Source organism: Piliocolobus tephrosceles, chromosome 4 (assembly GCF_002776525.5).
Source record: "Piliocolobus tephrosceles isolate RC106 chromosome 4, ASM277652v3, whole genome shotgun sequence".
NCBI lineage: Eukaryota > Metazoa > Chordata > Mammalia > Primates > Cercopithecidae > Piliocolobus > Piliocolobus tephrosceles.
The window spans coordinates 149,577,491-149,591,229 of NC_045437.1; the positions used below are offsets into that span (position 1 = coordinate 149,577,491).

Below are 13,739 nucleotides of genomic sequence, written 5' to 3' on the forward strand. Positions count from 1 at the left end.
AGCGATCGGAGGGCGAACAGGTGGCCGTTGTCTGTGTTGATGGAGACCAGGGAGGCGAGGGGCAGGTGCGGGTCCTGGGGTGGCAGCAGCGAGTAGGTGACCTGGGCGTTGGTGCCTGAGTCTCTGTCTGTGGCGCTGACGCTGCCAATGTGCAGGGCGGGGCTGTTGTTCTCGCGGACGAACAGGGTGTAGGAGGTTTGGGTGAAGGCGGGGGGCGTTGTCATTGACGTCGGAGACCAGCACGGTTATGCTGTGCTCGGTTTTCAGCCTTGGGGTCCCCAAGTCTGTGATGGTGATGGTGATGTTGTACTGGGCTCTGGTCTCTCTGTCCAGCGCCCCTTCTGTTACCAGCCTGTAGAAATTCTCAACAGAAGGTTTTAGCTTAAAAGGAACACCATCCTGAATTGAGCAAATCATTTTTCCATTTTCCCCAGAGTCTCGGTCTCGAATCCTAAACAGGGCCACTTCTGTCTCTGGAGAATTCTCGGGAATAGGGCTGGTAAGTGATGAAATACTGAGTTCTGGGAAGTTATCGTTAACATCTAGCACCTTAACAGAGACAGAGCATTTTCCAGAAAGTCCCCCACCATCAGATGCCTCTATATCTAGATCATATGAGGACATTGTCTCAAAATCTAGTTTTTTAATTAGTCGAATTTCTCCTGAAAGGCTGCTTAGCTCAAAAGGTTTGTTTATCTCCTGAGAGCTGTAAGAAACGGAGTATGATATCTCTCCATTTGTCCCAGTGTCTAAATCCCTAGCAGAGACCTTGACAACTAGGGAGCCTACTGGGCTGTTCTCTGGGACCTGCACCTCGTAGAGCGCCTGCGCAAACTCCGGGGCATTGTCATTGACGTCCAAGACCAAGATGAGGATCTGGACAGTGCCAGATCGGGGTGGAGAGCCACCGTCCACCGCTGTCAAGGTTAATCTGAGCTCGGCCTGCTCCTCGCGATCCAGTTCTGTGTCCAGCACCAGCTCTGGGTATTTCCTGCCATCCCCTTGGGTGCGAGTGGAAACATGGAAATGAGAATTGGGAGAAATATTGTAGTTTTGAACGTTGTTGCTGCCCACGTCCAAGTCCCGAGCTTTTTTCAGAGGAAACACAGTCCCAAGGGAGCTAGTTTCTGGGATTTTCAGGGTCATTTCTCTTTCAGGAAACTCAGGAGAATGATCATTTATGTCTCTCACTAGTAGTTCAGCTCGAAATACTTCCAAAGGTTTTTTCAGTAACACTTGGAAGTGCATTATACAGGGCTCGGTGGGGCCACACAGCTTCTCCCGGTCCAGCTTCTCATTTAATATCAACTGCCCGGTCTGCAGATCCAGCTGCAAGCCTTGTTCGTTATCCTCAGAAACTACCCGGGCTCCCCGCTCTGCTAGCTCCCCCACTCCCAGCCCTAGGTCATTGGCCAGGTTAGCCACAAAAGAACCTCTCTCTGTTTCCTCCATCACAGAATAGCGACGGGGTTCCCAGCCTGCCAGAGCCAATTCCAGTAAAAGAAGGAGAATCAGGACTTGCCTTTGTTCAGGAAAGCGCTCTCCTCTAGGCTCCATCTTTACTTCTGCACACCCCCTTTTCAAGGAATTGGAGTCAGTGCTACTTCAGGGAGCGATGGGACGGAGGCAGTGATCGATCTGCCCGTTGATAACTTGTCCGGAAATGTAGGAGAATAGCATTCTCCGGAGAAACTGGTCCGTGCTCTGCTAACGGACTTTCCCCTTAGGCTGAAAGAGGTCTCTGAAGTAGCTCGTAGCTTTTCATGGGCTTCGTTGCCTTTTTTTTTTGAAGCCTTAGCCTGCAGCGCCACCATGCGTTGTCTTTACTTCGAAACGAATTGCTACAATTGATCTGTTCTCCATTCTATTAGGAGTTTGGAAAATGGGAGAAAATGATGTAATCACAATATCACGCAATTATAATTATTAATTTCTTCAAAGGGGTATTTTTGGTCTCTATGTGCCAAATTATGATACGCATCAGAAAACAATCGAGACATGGTCCCCACAGTCCAGAGCCTGTAGTCTGGGTGGGGTGCTCTGAGGGAAATTGAGACGTGAAAGAAGACATAATAGGGATCAGTCATCTTGAAATAATAATAACCCATAGCCACGTGATTTCTTAAAATTTTCTCAGCAAAACAAAATGAATTCTTTGATTTCTTTCAAATTCTAGACAGCCTATGTATCAGAATTGTGCTCCCATTGGTTGAATTACATCAAGAAAAAGCTACACGTTCATTCCAGTGTGATATCCTTTCTACATAAAGTCAGAGAGTTATCATTTTATGAAAATTTTAAACTGTGGGAAAAAAGTATGAAGGCATTTCCTGTATCTCTTACTTTGCTTTTTCTTTTTTTTCTTTTCCTTTTTCCTTTTTCTTTTTTTTATGAGATAGGGTCTTGCTCTATTGCCCAGGAGTGAGTGCAGTGGCACAATCACTGCTCGTTGCAGCCTCGACTGCCCAGGCTCAAGCAATCCTCCCACCTCAGCAACTGTAGCTGGGACCACAGTTGTGTATCACCATGCCTGACTAATGTTTTAATTATTTGTAAAGATGAAGTCTTGCTATGTTGCCCAGGCTGGTCTCAAATTTCTGAGCTCAAGCAATCCTCCCACCACAGCCTCCCAAAGTGCTGAGGTTATAGGCACGAGTTGCTATACCCGGCCCTGCCTTGTCTCTCTCAGATTTATTATCGTCAGACATAGTATAGATGTACTCATTTCATTGTTTCCTTTCTGTTTCAGCCTCACGTGTTAGAACTTGATTTTGTTCACTGCTGCATCGCCAATATCTAAAATAATCCCCGGCACATGATAGGTGCTCAATAAATATTTGTTAAATGGATACATTAATAAATCACAATTAATTTAAAAATTTTGACAGATAGGTTCTCCTCCTACTGTAGAAGTCTCCTCTTCTGCTGGGATTCAAGTCCATTATATAAGATGGATAAACAAAGACAGCATGTTCATAAGGTAGGTATTTCCTATGCCCTTTAAATAGTAACGAGAAGTAACTCAGAATGGCCTAAAATGTCATTTCATTAAGTGGCAAAATAACCTAGCTACCCATTAGCAAGGGATATATTATATAATAGAAAGAGACACCATAACAAGATTATCATGACCCTAAAGATAATGATTATGTCTCTTTTAGACACACGTTTTTCATTGTCAAGGTTTTTTTTACAGTAATGTTATTACGACACTTATGATATTCAAAACGCTCATATAGTAAAATGTTCTAAGACTCTCTATTAAACATTTCAAAGACTGTACTGTTGGAAAGATCCTTCAGTTTTTCTCAAACTTATATATTCTAACAAACCTAGTGCATGTCCCTTACAGACTACTAATATTTTACAACCTCCTTGATCCCAAATGTTGTCGTATTAATATGAAAAGCCACAATAAAAACTCAATAGTAAGAAGGGTCTGACTTACCAACAATGCAAGAATATCTAAACATGCTTTTGACAACAAAAACCTCACTTAGGTCTCTTAATTAGAGGGAAATTTATTAAAAAGCATATATTTGTCTCCAAAAACCCAAGGGAAAAGCAGGCTTGGGAGGGACTGGAAAATCTAAAACAGGAAAATCTACAACAAGGTCATTCTTTTGGTATCTTCTTTTTTCTTGTCTCTCAGTAGATTGATGTCCTGTATTTCTTTTCAAGTGTTTAGCCAGATATGACACAACTTTCTGGTTATGTTCCTAACAAAGAGACTATATTGTATCTGGTTTCTAAAGCCATTTTTTTTTAAATAGATAGAATCAGATTAGGCCAGCTAAGATCATCTTATTTTTGTGTTTGAAATCACAGAGGGAGTTGGGTCATATAAAATGAATGTGGCTGCAACATTACACTTCTGCTAAAGACAGGGAGAAGTTTCCAGAAAAAGATCAGGTGGGCTAGATAGGTGCTACAAAAGGGAGCTATGATTTTTTAAATCTTGAGATAATCTAATAATCATTAAATAATGCTCATATGGCCGGGCGAGGTGGCTCACGCCTGTAATCCCACACTTTGGGAGGCAGAGGCGAGTGTATCACTTGAGGTCAGGAGTTTGAGACCAGCCAAACTCCAGGAGCCAGTTTGAGTTTGGCCAACATGGTGAAACCCCATCTCTACTAAAACAAGCGGCCTGTAATCCCAGCTACTCGGGAGGCTGAGGCAGGAGAATCACTTGAACCAGGAAGCAAGGTTGCAGTGAGCGAGATTGCGCCATTGCACTCCAGCCTGGGCGACAAGAGTGAAACTCTGTCTCAATAATAATAATACTAATACTTCTATATGTTATATAATTAAGGTTATAAAAAGAGCAGAAAAGTCTTTAAGTTTGGGGAAAAATGTAGTCTTTCCCACGTCATGCTATTGTGAAATAAAACCACACAATTTTTGCAGACACTTCTCCATTTAAAAATTCAAGACAGGTAAGCATAAGACAGATTAAACAGAGTATGTACTAATAATCCCTATATCATCGTTCTTGTCTTCTAAGCATCAAAAGTTTAGAAAAGCTTTCTTTAATGAAACAGAATGGGGCTGGAGTCTTCAAATCAACAGCCTGTGATTTTGAAAAGTTGATAAATTGAACAAATATGACTTTTCATTAGTGAGTAAACTTGAAAATTGTATTCATCAAAATGGACATGATAAAAGGAGACTAAGTATGAACAAATAAAGAAAATGTCTAATCTTAACTAGGAAAATGAAAGCAGCAAAATCTTAGAAAATCTATATAGAACAAAAAATATAACAGAGACTTAATATATTGATAAAGAACTAACCTTTATCCTTAATGCTCTGAAAAATATACAGATTCTTAATTGAATCCAAAACCATTTACAAAGTTGGACTTACTCTACCGTCATTCAGAGCGCCCGGATGCTTAGGGATAGCAGACTTCAGGAATTTGAACTCATTTGTCCGGGAGCTTCCAGTCAGACACACTTCATTCTGGTACCTCTGGGATAGGGTCCTGGTGCGGCTCATGTCCACCAGATGCCTGGAAAGGGGTCCTCGGGCACCGAGCAGTGACCCACCGAGGCCGCCCTGCTCCTTCTACACTGCCACACCCCCACGAACAGGAGCACTGAGAGAGGAAGAGCGACCACACCAAGGCCAACGCCATCACCAGGTAGACGGTGAGCAAGTCGCCCTGGACCTGGGCCGGGGCCGCCTCTGGGAGCGGCAGGTAGGACGGGGAGAAGTCATCCACCAGGATCACGTGCAGCGTGGCGGTGGCCGAGCGCGGAGGCTCGCCATTGTTCTTGACCAGCACCACCAGCCTGTGCTTGGCCGCGTCGCGCTCGCTCAACAGCCTGGCGGTGTGCACCTCGGCATTGTGCGCCCACACGCGGAACAGCCCGGGCTCCGTGGCCTTGAGCAGCTGGTACGACAGCCAGGCGTCCTGGCCCGAGTCGTCGTCCACCGCCACCACCTTGGTCACCAGGTAGCCGGGCTCGGCCGCCCGGGGCACCAGCTCGGTGCAGGGCGCGGAGCCATTCTGCAGCGGGTACAGCACGAAGGGTGAGTTGTCGTTGGCATCCAGCACCAGCACCTGCACCAGCGCCTCGCTCATCAGTTCCGGGGACCCACGGTCTGTGGCATCCACGCGAAACTCGAACCCCTGCAGAGCCTCGTAGTCCAGCGATCGGAGGGCGAACATGTGGCCGTTTTCTGTGTTGATGGAGATCAGGGAGGCGAGGGGCAGGTGCGGGTTCAGTGGCGGCAGCAGCGAGTAGGTGACCTGGGCGTTGGTGCCCAAGTGTCTGTGGCGCTGACGCTGCCAATGTGCAGGGCGGGGCTGTTGTTCTCGCGGACGAACAGAGTGTAGGAGGTTTGGGTGAAGGCGGGAGCGTTGTCATTGACGTAGGAGACCAGCACGGTTACACTGTACTCGGTTTTCAGCCTAGGCGTTCCCTAGTCCAAGGCTGTGATGGTGAGTTGTACTCGGCTCTAAACTCTCTGTCCAGTGGTCCTTCTGTTAACAGCCAGTAGAAATTCTCAACGGAAGGTTTCAGCATGAACGGAACATCATTTTGAATTGAACAAACTATTCTTCCATTTTCCCCAGAATCTCGGTCTGGAATGCTGAAAAGAGCTACCACATCTCGGGAGAATTTTCGCGGATGGGGCTTATGAATGAAGCCATGGTCAGTTCTGGAGGGTTATCGTTTATATCTACCACCTGTATTATGACGGCACATTTTCCATAAAGACCTGCCCCATCACAGGCTTTAATATCCACCTCATATGACACAATTTTTTCAAAATCTAATTTTCTGATCATTTTAATTTCTCCCGTTCGTTCATTAAGTGCAAAAGTCTTAGAAATCTCTTCACCACCATAAAGAGTAGAATATTTCACCATTAATTCCCATGTCTAAATCTCTAGCGGAAACAGTGGCAACAAGGGATTCCAAGGGGCTGTTTTCTGATATCTGCACTTGATAGAGTGGCTGCACACACTCAAGCACGTTGCCATTGATGTCCAAGGTTTCAACGAGGACCAGAGCAGTCCCAGTTCTGGGAGAAGCCCTGCCATTTACTGCCATGAGAGTTAACCTGAACTCAGCCTGCTCCTCCCGATCCAGGGCTTTGTCCAGAACCAGCTCTGGGTATTTTCTGCCTTCACTACCATTTTGGGTGAGAACGTGGACATGGGAGTTGGGGTTGGTGGTGTAGTTGTGAGTGTTATTGATGCCCACATCCAAATCTTGTGTGTTTTTCAGAGGAAACACAGTTCCTGGAGGAGTATTTTCCATGATTTTCAAAATAATTTCTACTTCTAGAAATACAGGGGAATTGTCATTTATGTTACTGACCAAAAGTTTAAACCTATATACCTCCAAAGGTTCTTCCAGTAACACTTGGAATTGCAGCACACAAGGCTCAGTGAGGTCACACGATTCTTCTTGATTCAGTTTCTCATTTACTTGCAGGTCTCCAGTCTGAAGGTTTAGCTGAAAATATTTTTTTGTTATTGTTAAAAATGACCCAAGCCCTCTGCCAGGATATTTCTCTTACTTCTAGCCCTAGGTCCTTTACTACATTGGCCGCAAAAGAACCGCTTTCTATTTCTTCTGCTACAGTATAAACATTCCACTCCGCCCAAGTGTGAGACAGCATAACAAAGAGAAGCAGCACTTGCCTTATTCTAGGAAAATGCTCCTTTTCAGCCTCCATTTCTCCAACACCAACAGCATTCAGGGTCTGGATGCCTATGTTGGGTCAGTAGGCAATCTGCTCTGGGAATCAATCCTTGCCACAACGCAATTTTCTGTTAAGAAAGCCTCTTCTCTTTGATGGGTCTAATGACTGCTAGCACAGTAGATGAAGAGATTCATTCTAACATTTCAGGGGTATGAACTTAAGTGATATACTAGCTAAAGTTGGTTTATTATGCAAACTCAATAGGTAGCTTAAGGAGTTGTGGATAACTTGTTTGTGAATATTGTCTAAGGACTGTGAGCTTGCTATGTTGAATTGTTACAGTATCTAAAATAATTTGTAAAGAGCATCACCATCTATTGTTAATAATGAGATACACATATGTTGAAGCTAAGAGTCACTGAAACCTTTAAGAGGGAGACAGCTAAGATCATAGATATAAAAGCTGAAGCTAAAGTAAAGAGTAAAATGCAGAAGAAAATATGTTAAGTTCACCTGAAATAGCACCTTAAGCATATTCCCAATTGGAGAAGATCTCAACTCATTTTTAGTAAGCAATCATATATCTCTTGTGGATTCATTGGAATCCTGAAACCCTAGCATGGAACTGAAATTCTTAGTTCTAAGGAAAGAGAAAACATTTTTGGGGAGGAGACTTGGGGGTCTTCCCAATTGTGCCAACTTTAACCAACGTTTTGCTCACAATGTTTAAATAATAGACACTATTATGTGTTCTGGCATTCTAATTACCTAGCTAACTGAGAAAACTAAGGATGAGCCAAGTGTAAGAATTGTGGTTTGTATTGGTTTCTCTTAAGGTATAAATAGCTCAAATCAACATTCTGCTTTAGAATGTTTTCTTCTATACAAACACATTTGATTAAACTTTCAAAATATGAGAACGTGCCAGTCACAGTCAAAATTTGATGGACAATTTTCCTTATAGAAATATACTGGTCATGGATCTGAATTCACTATTATGTGAAGAAAATGTGTCCTGAATGTCTACGCATTTTTTAATATTAATGGGATAGAAGCTTGTACCTATGTCAGTAACCTAATGGATCAAAGTTAGTTTTTCATTCCCATCTTTCTTCTCTTGGATAGTTTCTCCTTTCTAAGATCTTAGCTCCTAGGCTTGGCAGAAACTTAAATTTTTTCATAAGGTTTTCTAGCAATAGGGTATATTAATTAAATGTTTATTACTATAACTGAAATCATAAGTCAATCCATATGATCTATAAATTGGGATTATTTATGGAGCAAGAAGATTTTACATTACATGACAAAAATAATTTTGTTCACACTGAGCTTAACAAGTAATTTTTAAAAGAAAGAGTCTGCTAAGGAAGGTATGATGATCCTGAGAAAAGTTACAGAAACCCAAAACTTAACAATTTTAGTGTTATTATTGTTATTTAAACTAAAAGTATTATTTAAAAGTAATCCTGGGATATATAAAATAATGGAGGGAGAGTTAAGTTAATGAGACATTTCATAAAGCCCTTTGTAGCATTTATCTGTTGAAAGACCTCATAAATTATTTACAAATTTAAATTTTGTTACATAAGCCTCTAGTATAGATTTGTTATCTCTAGGTTTGTACATCCTGTATTTCTTTCATTAAGTTAACATTAGAAGCATACAATAAAAGACCAGGGTTTCATGGTAGGTAGTCTAATTGAGTACTCAAGGTTGTACATACCTTTCAAGTCTCTTCTGATTTCAAGAAATCCCACTTCAAGATAGGTTAAACAAAGGAATTTTACTATTAGCAATGGAGTCTTACTGTAGAACCCAAGGGCAATAAGACATTGGAGACTTAGGAGGAACTGAACTTAGGTGGACAGGTCTAGAACTAAGTAGCTAGTTTAGTCTCTACTGTTTTCTAGGCTTCTGCCTTCTCCACTCTTATTCCTTTCCACTTTTACTTTCCTTCATTTTCTCTCCCTCTTTTTCTCTCTATCTAGAAACTTATAAACATAGCTACCTCAGCACACATTCAACATTTATTCAAGAGGAAAAAGTAGATGAACTATATCTCAATCACAAATTTAGGGGTTTGGAGAATGTAGCTATTCCAGCTTAAATTAGGAATCTATCACAGGACCAATAAAAAGTGATCAGGGCTCTTGCCTATAATCCCAATACTTTGGGAAGCTGATGTGGTAGGATCACTAGAGCCCAGGAGTTCAAGACTAGCCCATGTGACATGGCAAGACCCCACCTCTTAAAAAAATATATGGCGGGGGGGGGGGGGGGGGGGGGCGTGTAAGAAAAGAAGGCCTGCAATGGAATAAGCATCACACTAGTGATCGCCTCTCTTAGGTAGTATAGAGAAGTTCTCAGACAAGAAAGGAGCATGAGCTGGATATATACATCTTAATCCAAACAAGGTTTTGAATATATTTAAATAAAACAACATCTACTAGCATATATATGGTTCACACGTAATTATGGGAAAAAAAAAAAAAAAACCCTCAGTACAGGAAAAATTCTCTGCAATGTTTGCCAGAAAAGTAGAATGAAAAGATCATAGGTTTTAAAAAAAGAAACCTAAATTAGATAATATCTTAGAAACCAACCTAACCAGATAACAAGCAATTATTTTTATTAATATCATGCATTTACCTCTATAATAATATTCTCAATCATTTAAAAACTGCTTTGGTTAGAGGATCCACAGTCAGAACACCCAGAAAATATGAATGAGCCCAGTGTGCAATTAAACTTGAAGGGAAAATAATGTGTATGTGAACATATTATTTGAGGTTGTATTTCAAAACAATGACTAAGCAAATTCCAGCTCTCTCAATTTTTTCACGACTAAAACAACAAAAAATAGTCTTAAATTCTTGTAACTTCTGAAAACTCTTGAATAAAATGCAGTTACCCAAAATGAAAAACTCTACATAACAAAAAGATTTCAAAGAAATAGACTCATTCTAAAAGTTCTGCCTCATAATCAGATCCCTAATTGAATTCCATGCCATTCAGAAAGGTGGGGCTTTCTCCATTTCGCTGTCCCGGGGCAGCAGATTGGGAATTATCGGCTTCAGGAACTTGAACTCGTTTGTCCCGGAGCCTCCCGTCAGACACACCTCGTACTGGTAGCTCTGGGACAGGGTCTCGGTGCCGCTCACGTCCACCAGATGCCCTGGAAAGGGGCCCTCGGGCACCGAGCAGCGACCCACCGAGGCCGTCCTGCTCCTGCACAGCCGCACCGCCGCGAACAGGAGCACCGACAAGAGGAAGAGCGACGACACCGAGGCCAACGCCACCACCAGGTAGATGGTGAGCGAGTCGGCCTCCACCTGGGCCGGGGCCGCCTCAGGGAGAGGCAGGTAGGGCTGGGAGAAGCCGTCCACCAGGAGCACGTGTAGCGTGGCGGTGGCCGAGCGCGGAGGCTCGCCATTGTCCTTGACCAGCACCACCAGCCTGTGCTTGGCCGCGTCGCGCTCACTCAGCAGCCTGGCGGTGCGCACCTCGCCATTGTGCGCCCACACACCGAACAGCCCGGGCTCCGTAGCCTTGAGCAGCTGGTACGACAGCCAGGAGTTCTGACCCGAGTCGCCGTCCACCGCCACCACCTTGGTCACCAGGTAGCCCGGCTCGGCGGCCCAGGGCGCCAGCTCGGTGCAGGGCGCGGAGCCGTTCTGCGGTGGGTACAGCACGAAGGGCGAGTTGTCGTTGGCGTCCAGCACCAGCACGCGGACCAGCGCCTCGCTGCTCAGCGCCGGGGACCCTTGGTCTGTGGCTCCCACGGAGAACTCGAACTCCTGCAAGGCCTCGTAGTCCAGCGACCTGAGGGCGAATAGGTGGCCGTTGTCTGCGTTGATGGAGACCAGGGAGGGGAGGGGCAGGTGCGGGTCCTGGGGCGGTAGCAGCGAGTAGGTGACCTGGGCATTGGTGCCTGAGTCTCTGTCTGTGGCGCTGACGCTGCCGATGTGCAGGGCGGGGCTGTTGTTCTCGCGGACGAACAGGGTGTAGGAGGTTTGGGTGAAGGCGGGGGCGTTGTCATTGACGTCGGAGACCAGCACGGTTATGTTGTGCTCGGTTTTCAGCCTGGGTGTCCCCAAGTCGGTCACGGTGATGGTGATGTTATATTCATTTCTGATCTCTCTGTCCAGTGGGTACTCTGTTACCAGAGCGTAAAAATTCTTGAAGGTAGGCTTCAGGACAAAGGGGAGGTTGTCCTGAATTGAGCAAACCATTCTCCCATTGTCTCCAGAGTCTTGGTCTCGTATGCTGAAGACAGCGACCACCATCTCAGGTGAAGAGTTTTCCGGTATGGGGCTGGTAAGAGATGTCATGGCTATTTCTGGCGGGTTGTCATTCACATCTACAACCCGAACTAAAATGTTTGATTTTCCAGAAAGGCTCCCACCGTCAATGGCCTGAATGTTTATGATGTAAGATTGAATAATCTCGAAATCCAGAGGTGCTTTTAAATAGACTTCGCCAGAAATTGGATGGATTTCAAATGTTTTCCGTACATCTCTGGAGACGTGGGAAAATGAATAAGACAGTTCTCCATTTATTCCTGCATCTAAATCTGTAGCAGACACTCTGATGATCAAGGAGTCCAGAGGGCTGCTCTCAGGTACATGAACTTCATAGACTGGCTTCTCAAATTCAGGGGCATTGTCATTGATGTCCAGGACCACAACGTTAATCAGTGTAGTCCCAGACCTGGGCGGAGACCCGCCATCCAAGGCTGTTAGCGTTAAACTAAGCTCAGACTCCTTTTCTCGATCCAGGGATTGGTCCAGTACCAACTCTGGATATTTTCTGCCCTCATCACTATGTCGTAATTTAAGGTGGAAATGGGGATTGGGACTTATTGTATAGTTTTGAACACCATTCTTTCCCACATCCAAGTCCTGAGCACTATCTATTTGGAATAAAGTTCCTAGAGTAGTACCTTCGGAGATTTTTAGAAGTATATGATTATTTAGGAACGTGGGAGTGTGATCATTTATGTCTTTGACCAAAAGCTCAGCCCGAAAAAATTGCAACGGATTTTCAAATAACAGCTGGAAATGCAATATACAAGGCTCTGTGAGATCACAAAGTGCCTCCCGGTCCAGCTGCTCATTTAAGAGCAAGTCGCCGTTTTGTGGATCCAATCGCAAATAAGGTTTATAGTCGTCAAAGATGACTCTGGCGCCCCGTGCAACCAGGTCTTCCACATCCAAACCCATGTCTTTCACCACGTTGGCTATAAATGTGCCGACCTCCATTTCCTCTGCTGTGGAATAGCTCCAGGTCTCAGAACACACCAAAGACCCTCCCAGGAAAACAAAGAAAAGCAGCACTTGCCTTGTCCGCTGAGCTCTTCCCTTTCCCGGCTCCATGGCTCCTTAGCCAAACGTCTTTCTGGCGAAAACGTTTCAACTCAGTCTCTAGCAGCTCTTAAAGTTGCTCCTCTCACCTGTCAGCCTGGACCTTTGGGAATCTAGAAACTCGTAATCCTGTCGCAAAGGTGTTGATGGTGCCCTACCTTTTGAAAGCCTCTTTTCTCCTGGTTTCCCAGCGCTTTCAGTTCCCATGGTTAAGGGAAACCAGAGCATCTGCTGTTACAAAAATTTCACCGTCTTATCCTGCAGCGCCACCATGCGACTCTGCAGATTTTCGGATTTTAGATAAATTCCAATACGTTTCAGACAAAATATTAGTTTTTCTTCAGTGTTTGTCAATAAATTTAAATTATATTCTCCTCCTATATGCCTATTTTCCGAGTTGCATTTTTGTGATATGTGATGCTATTACCTTTCCATCATCAGCCACAATCTGCTACAGCTGTGGTATAGATGTAAGAAGCATATTTAAGGTGTAGCCCCTGCCTCAGACGAGTTATGGTCTCTCTGTGAAGACAATATATTAAACAACTAAAGATAGTGAAGAATACTCTTACATGTAGTTGACTTAGTAGGCAAGAGATTTTTAGGAAAATTGGAAATGAGAATTAGAGGTCTTAGCTGTCTCCACAACTACTCAGAAAAGAGGAATGAGATCATCTACTTGAAAATGAACCTGGTATACGAAAACAGTTGCTTTGGAAAGGTTGGACATTTTGAGCTGCATAAATGGTGCCATTTATTTAGGGATACTCACTAGGAGACTTAGCTGGCAGGAGTAGAAAATAAATGCTCAAAAGTAGTGAGTAAAGTAAAACATTTCTGGTTTTTAATGTAAGAGCAAGTCCAGTTAAACATTTATTTAAATGTGAACAAATTAGACCTCAGTGTAGTTGTGAAACAGAATTTCATCATTTGCAGACCCAGGCTTTCCATAGGCACAATTCTAAATATGTTTATCTATCTATTAATTAATTAGTTTATCAGATAGTTATTAAGAATATACTTTGTGCAAGGAATGGTCATAAGTGTTAGGGATAGAATGGTAAACAGATATAGTTTCTGCCACGCAAGAGGGAGACAGAAAAATGACCACATATTTTAAATAGAGCACAATGAATGTCATGATAAAGAAAGTTCATGCTACTACAAGGGCATAGATGATGGTTATCTAACCAGAATTTGGAAATACAAGAC

At 43.7% G+C, this 13,739-nt stretch overlaps 2 protein-coding genes and 1 pseudogene across 2 annotated transcripts in view; all 3 read right to left on the bottom strand.

Annotated features, from left to right (window-relative positions):
• Positions 1-1,841, bottom strand: part of LOC111526976 (protocadherin beta-15) — a 4,103-nt gene extending 2,262 nt beyond the window's left edge. Inside the window, 2 exon segments of the mRNA XM_026454471.1 lie at positions 4-212; positions 214-1,841. Of these exon segments, the coding sequence (XP_026310256.1) occupies positions 4-212; positions 214-1,557 (1,553 nt within the window). The 5' untranslated portion in view covers positions 1,558-1,841.
• A 2,571-nt stretch (positions 1,842-4,412) lies between these two features.
• On the bottom strand, positions 4,413-7,197 carry LOC111526978 (annotated as a pseudogene).
• A 2,368-nt stretch (positions 7,198-9,565) lies between these two features.
• LOC111526961 (protocadherin beta-18) lies at positions 9,566-12,751 on the bottom strand. Its single transcript, XM_023193039.2, has one exon. The coding sequence runs from the start codon at positions 12,537-12,539 to the stop codon at positions 10,176-10,178; it is 2,364 nt and encodes a 787-aa protein (XP_023048807.1). The 5' UTR covers positions 12,540-12,751; the 3' UTR covers positions 9,566-10,175.
• Between the last annotated feature and the right edge of the window lie 988 nt (positions 12,752-13,739).

What these genes read in the sequence shown, in the direction of transcription:
- LOC111526961 (XM_023193039.2), bottom strand. Translation starts at nt 12,539, where the DNA reads ATGGAGCCGGGAAAGGGAAGAGCTCAGCGGACAAGGCAAGTGCTGCTT.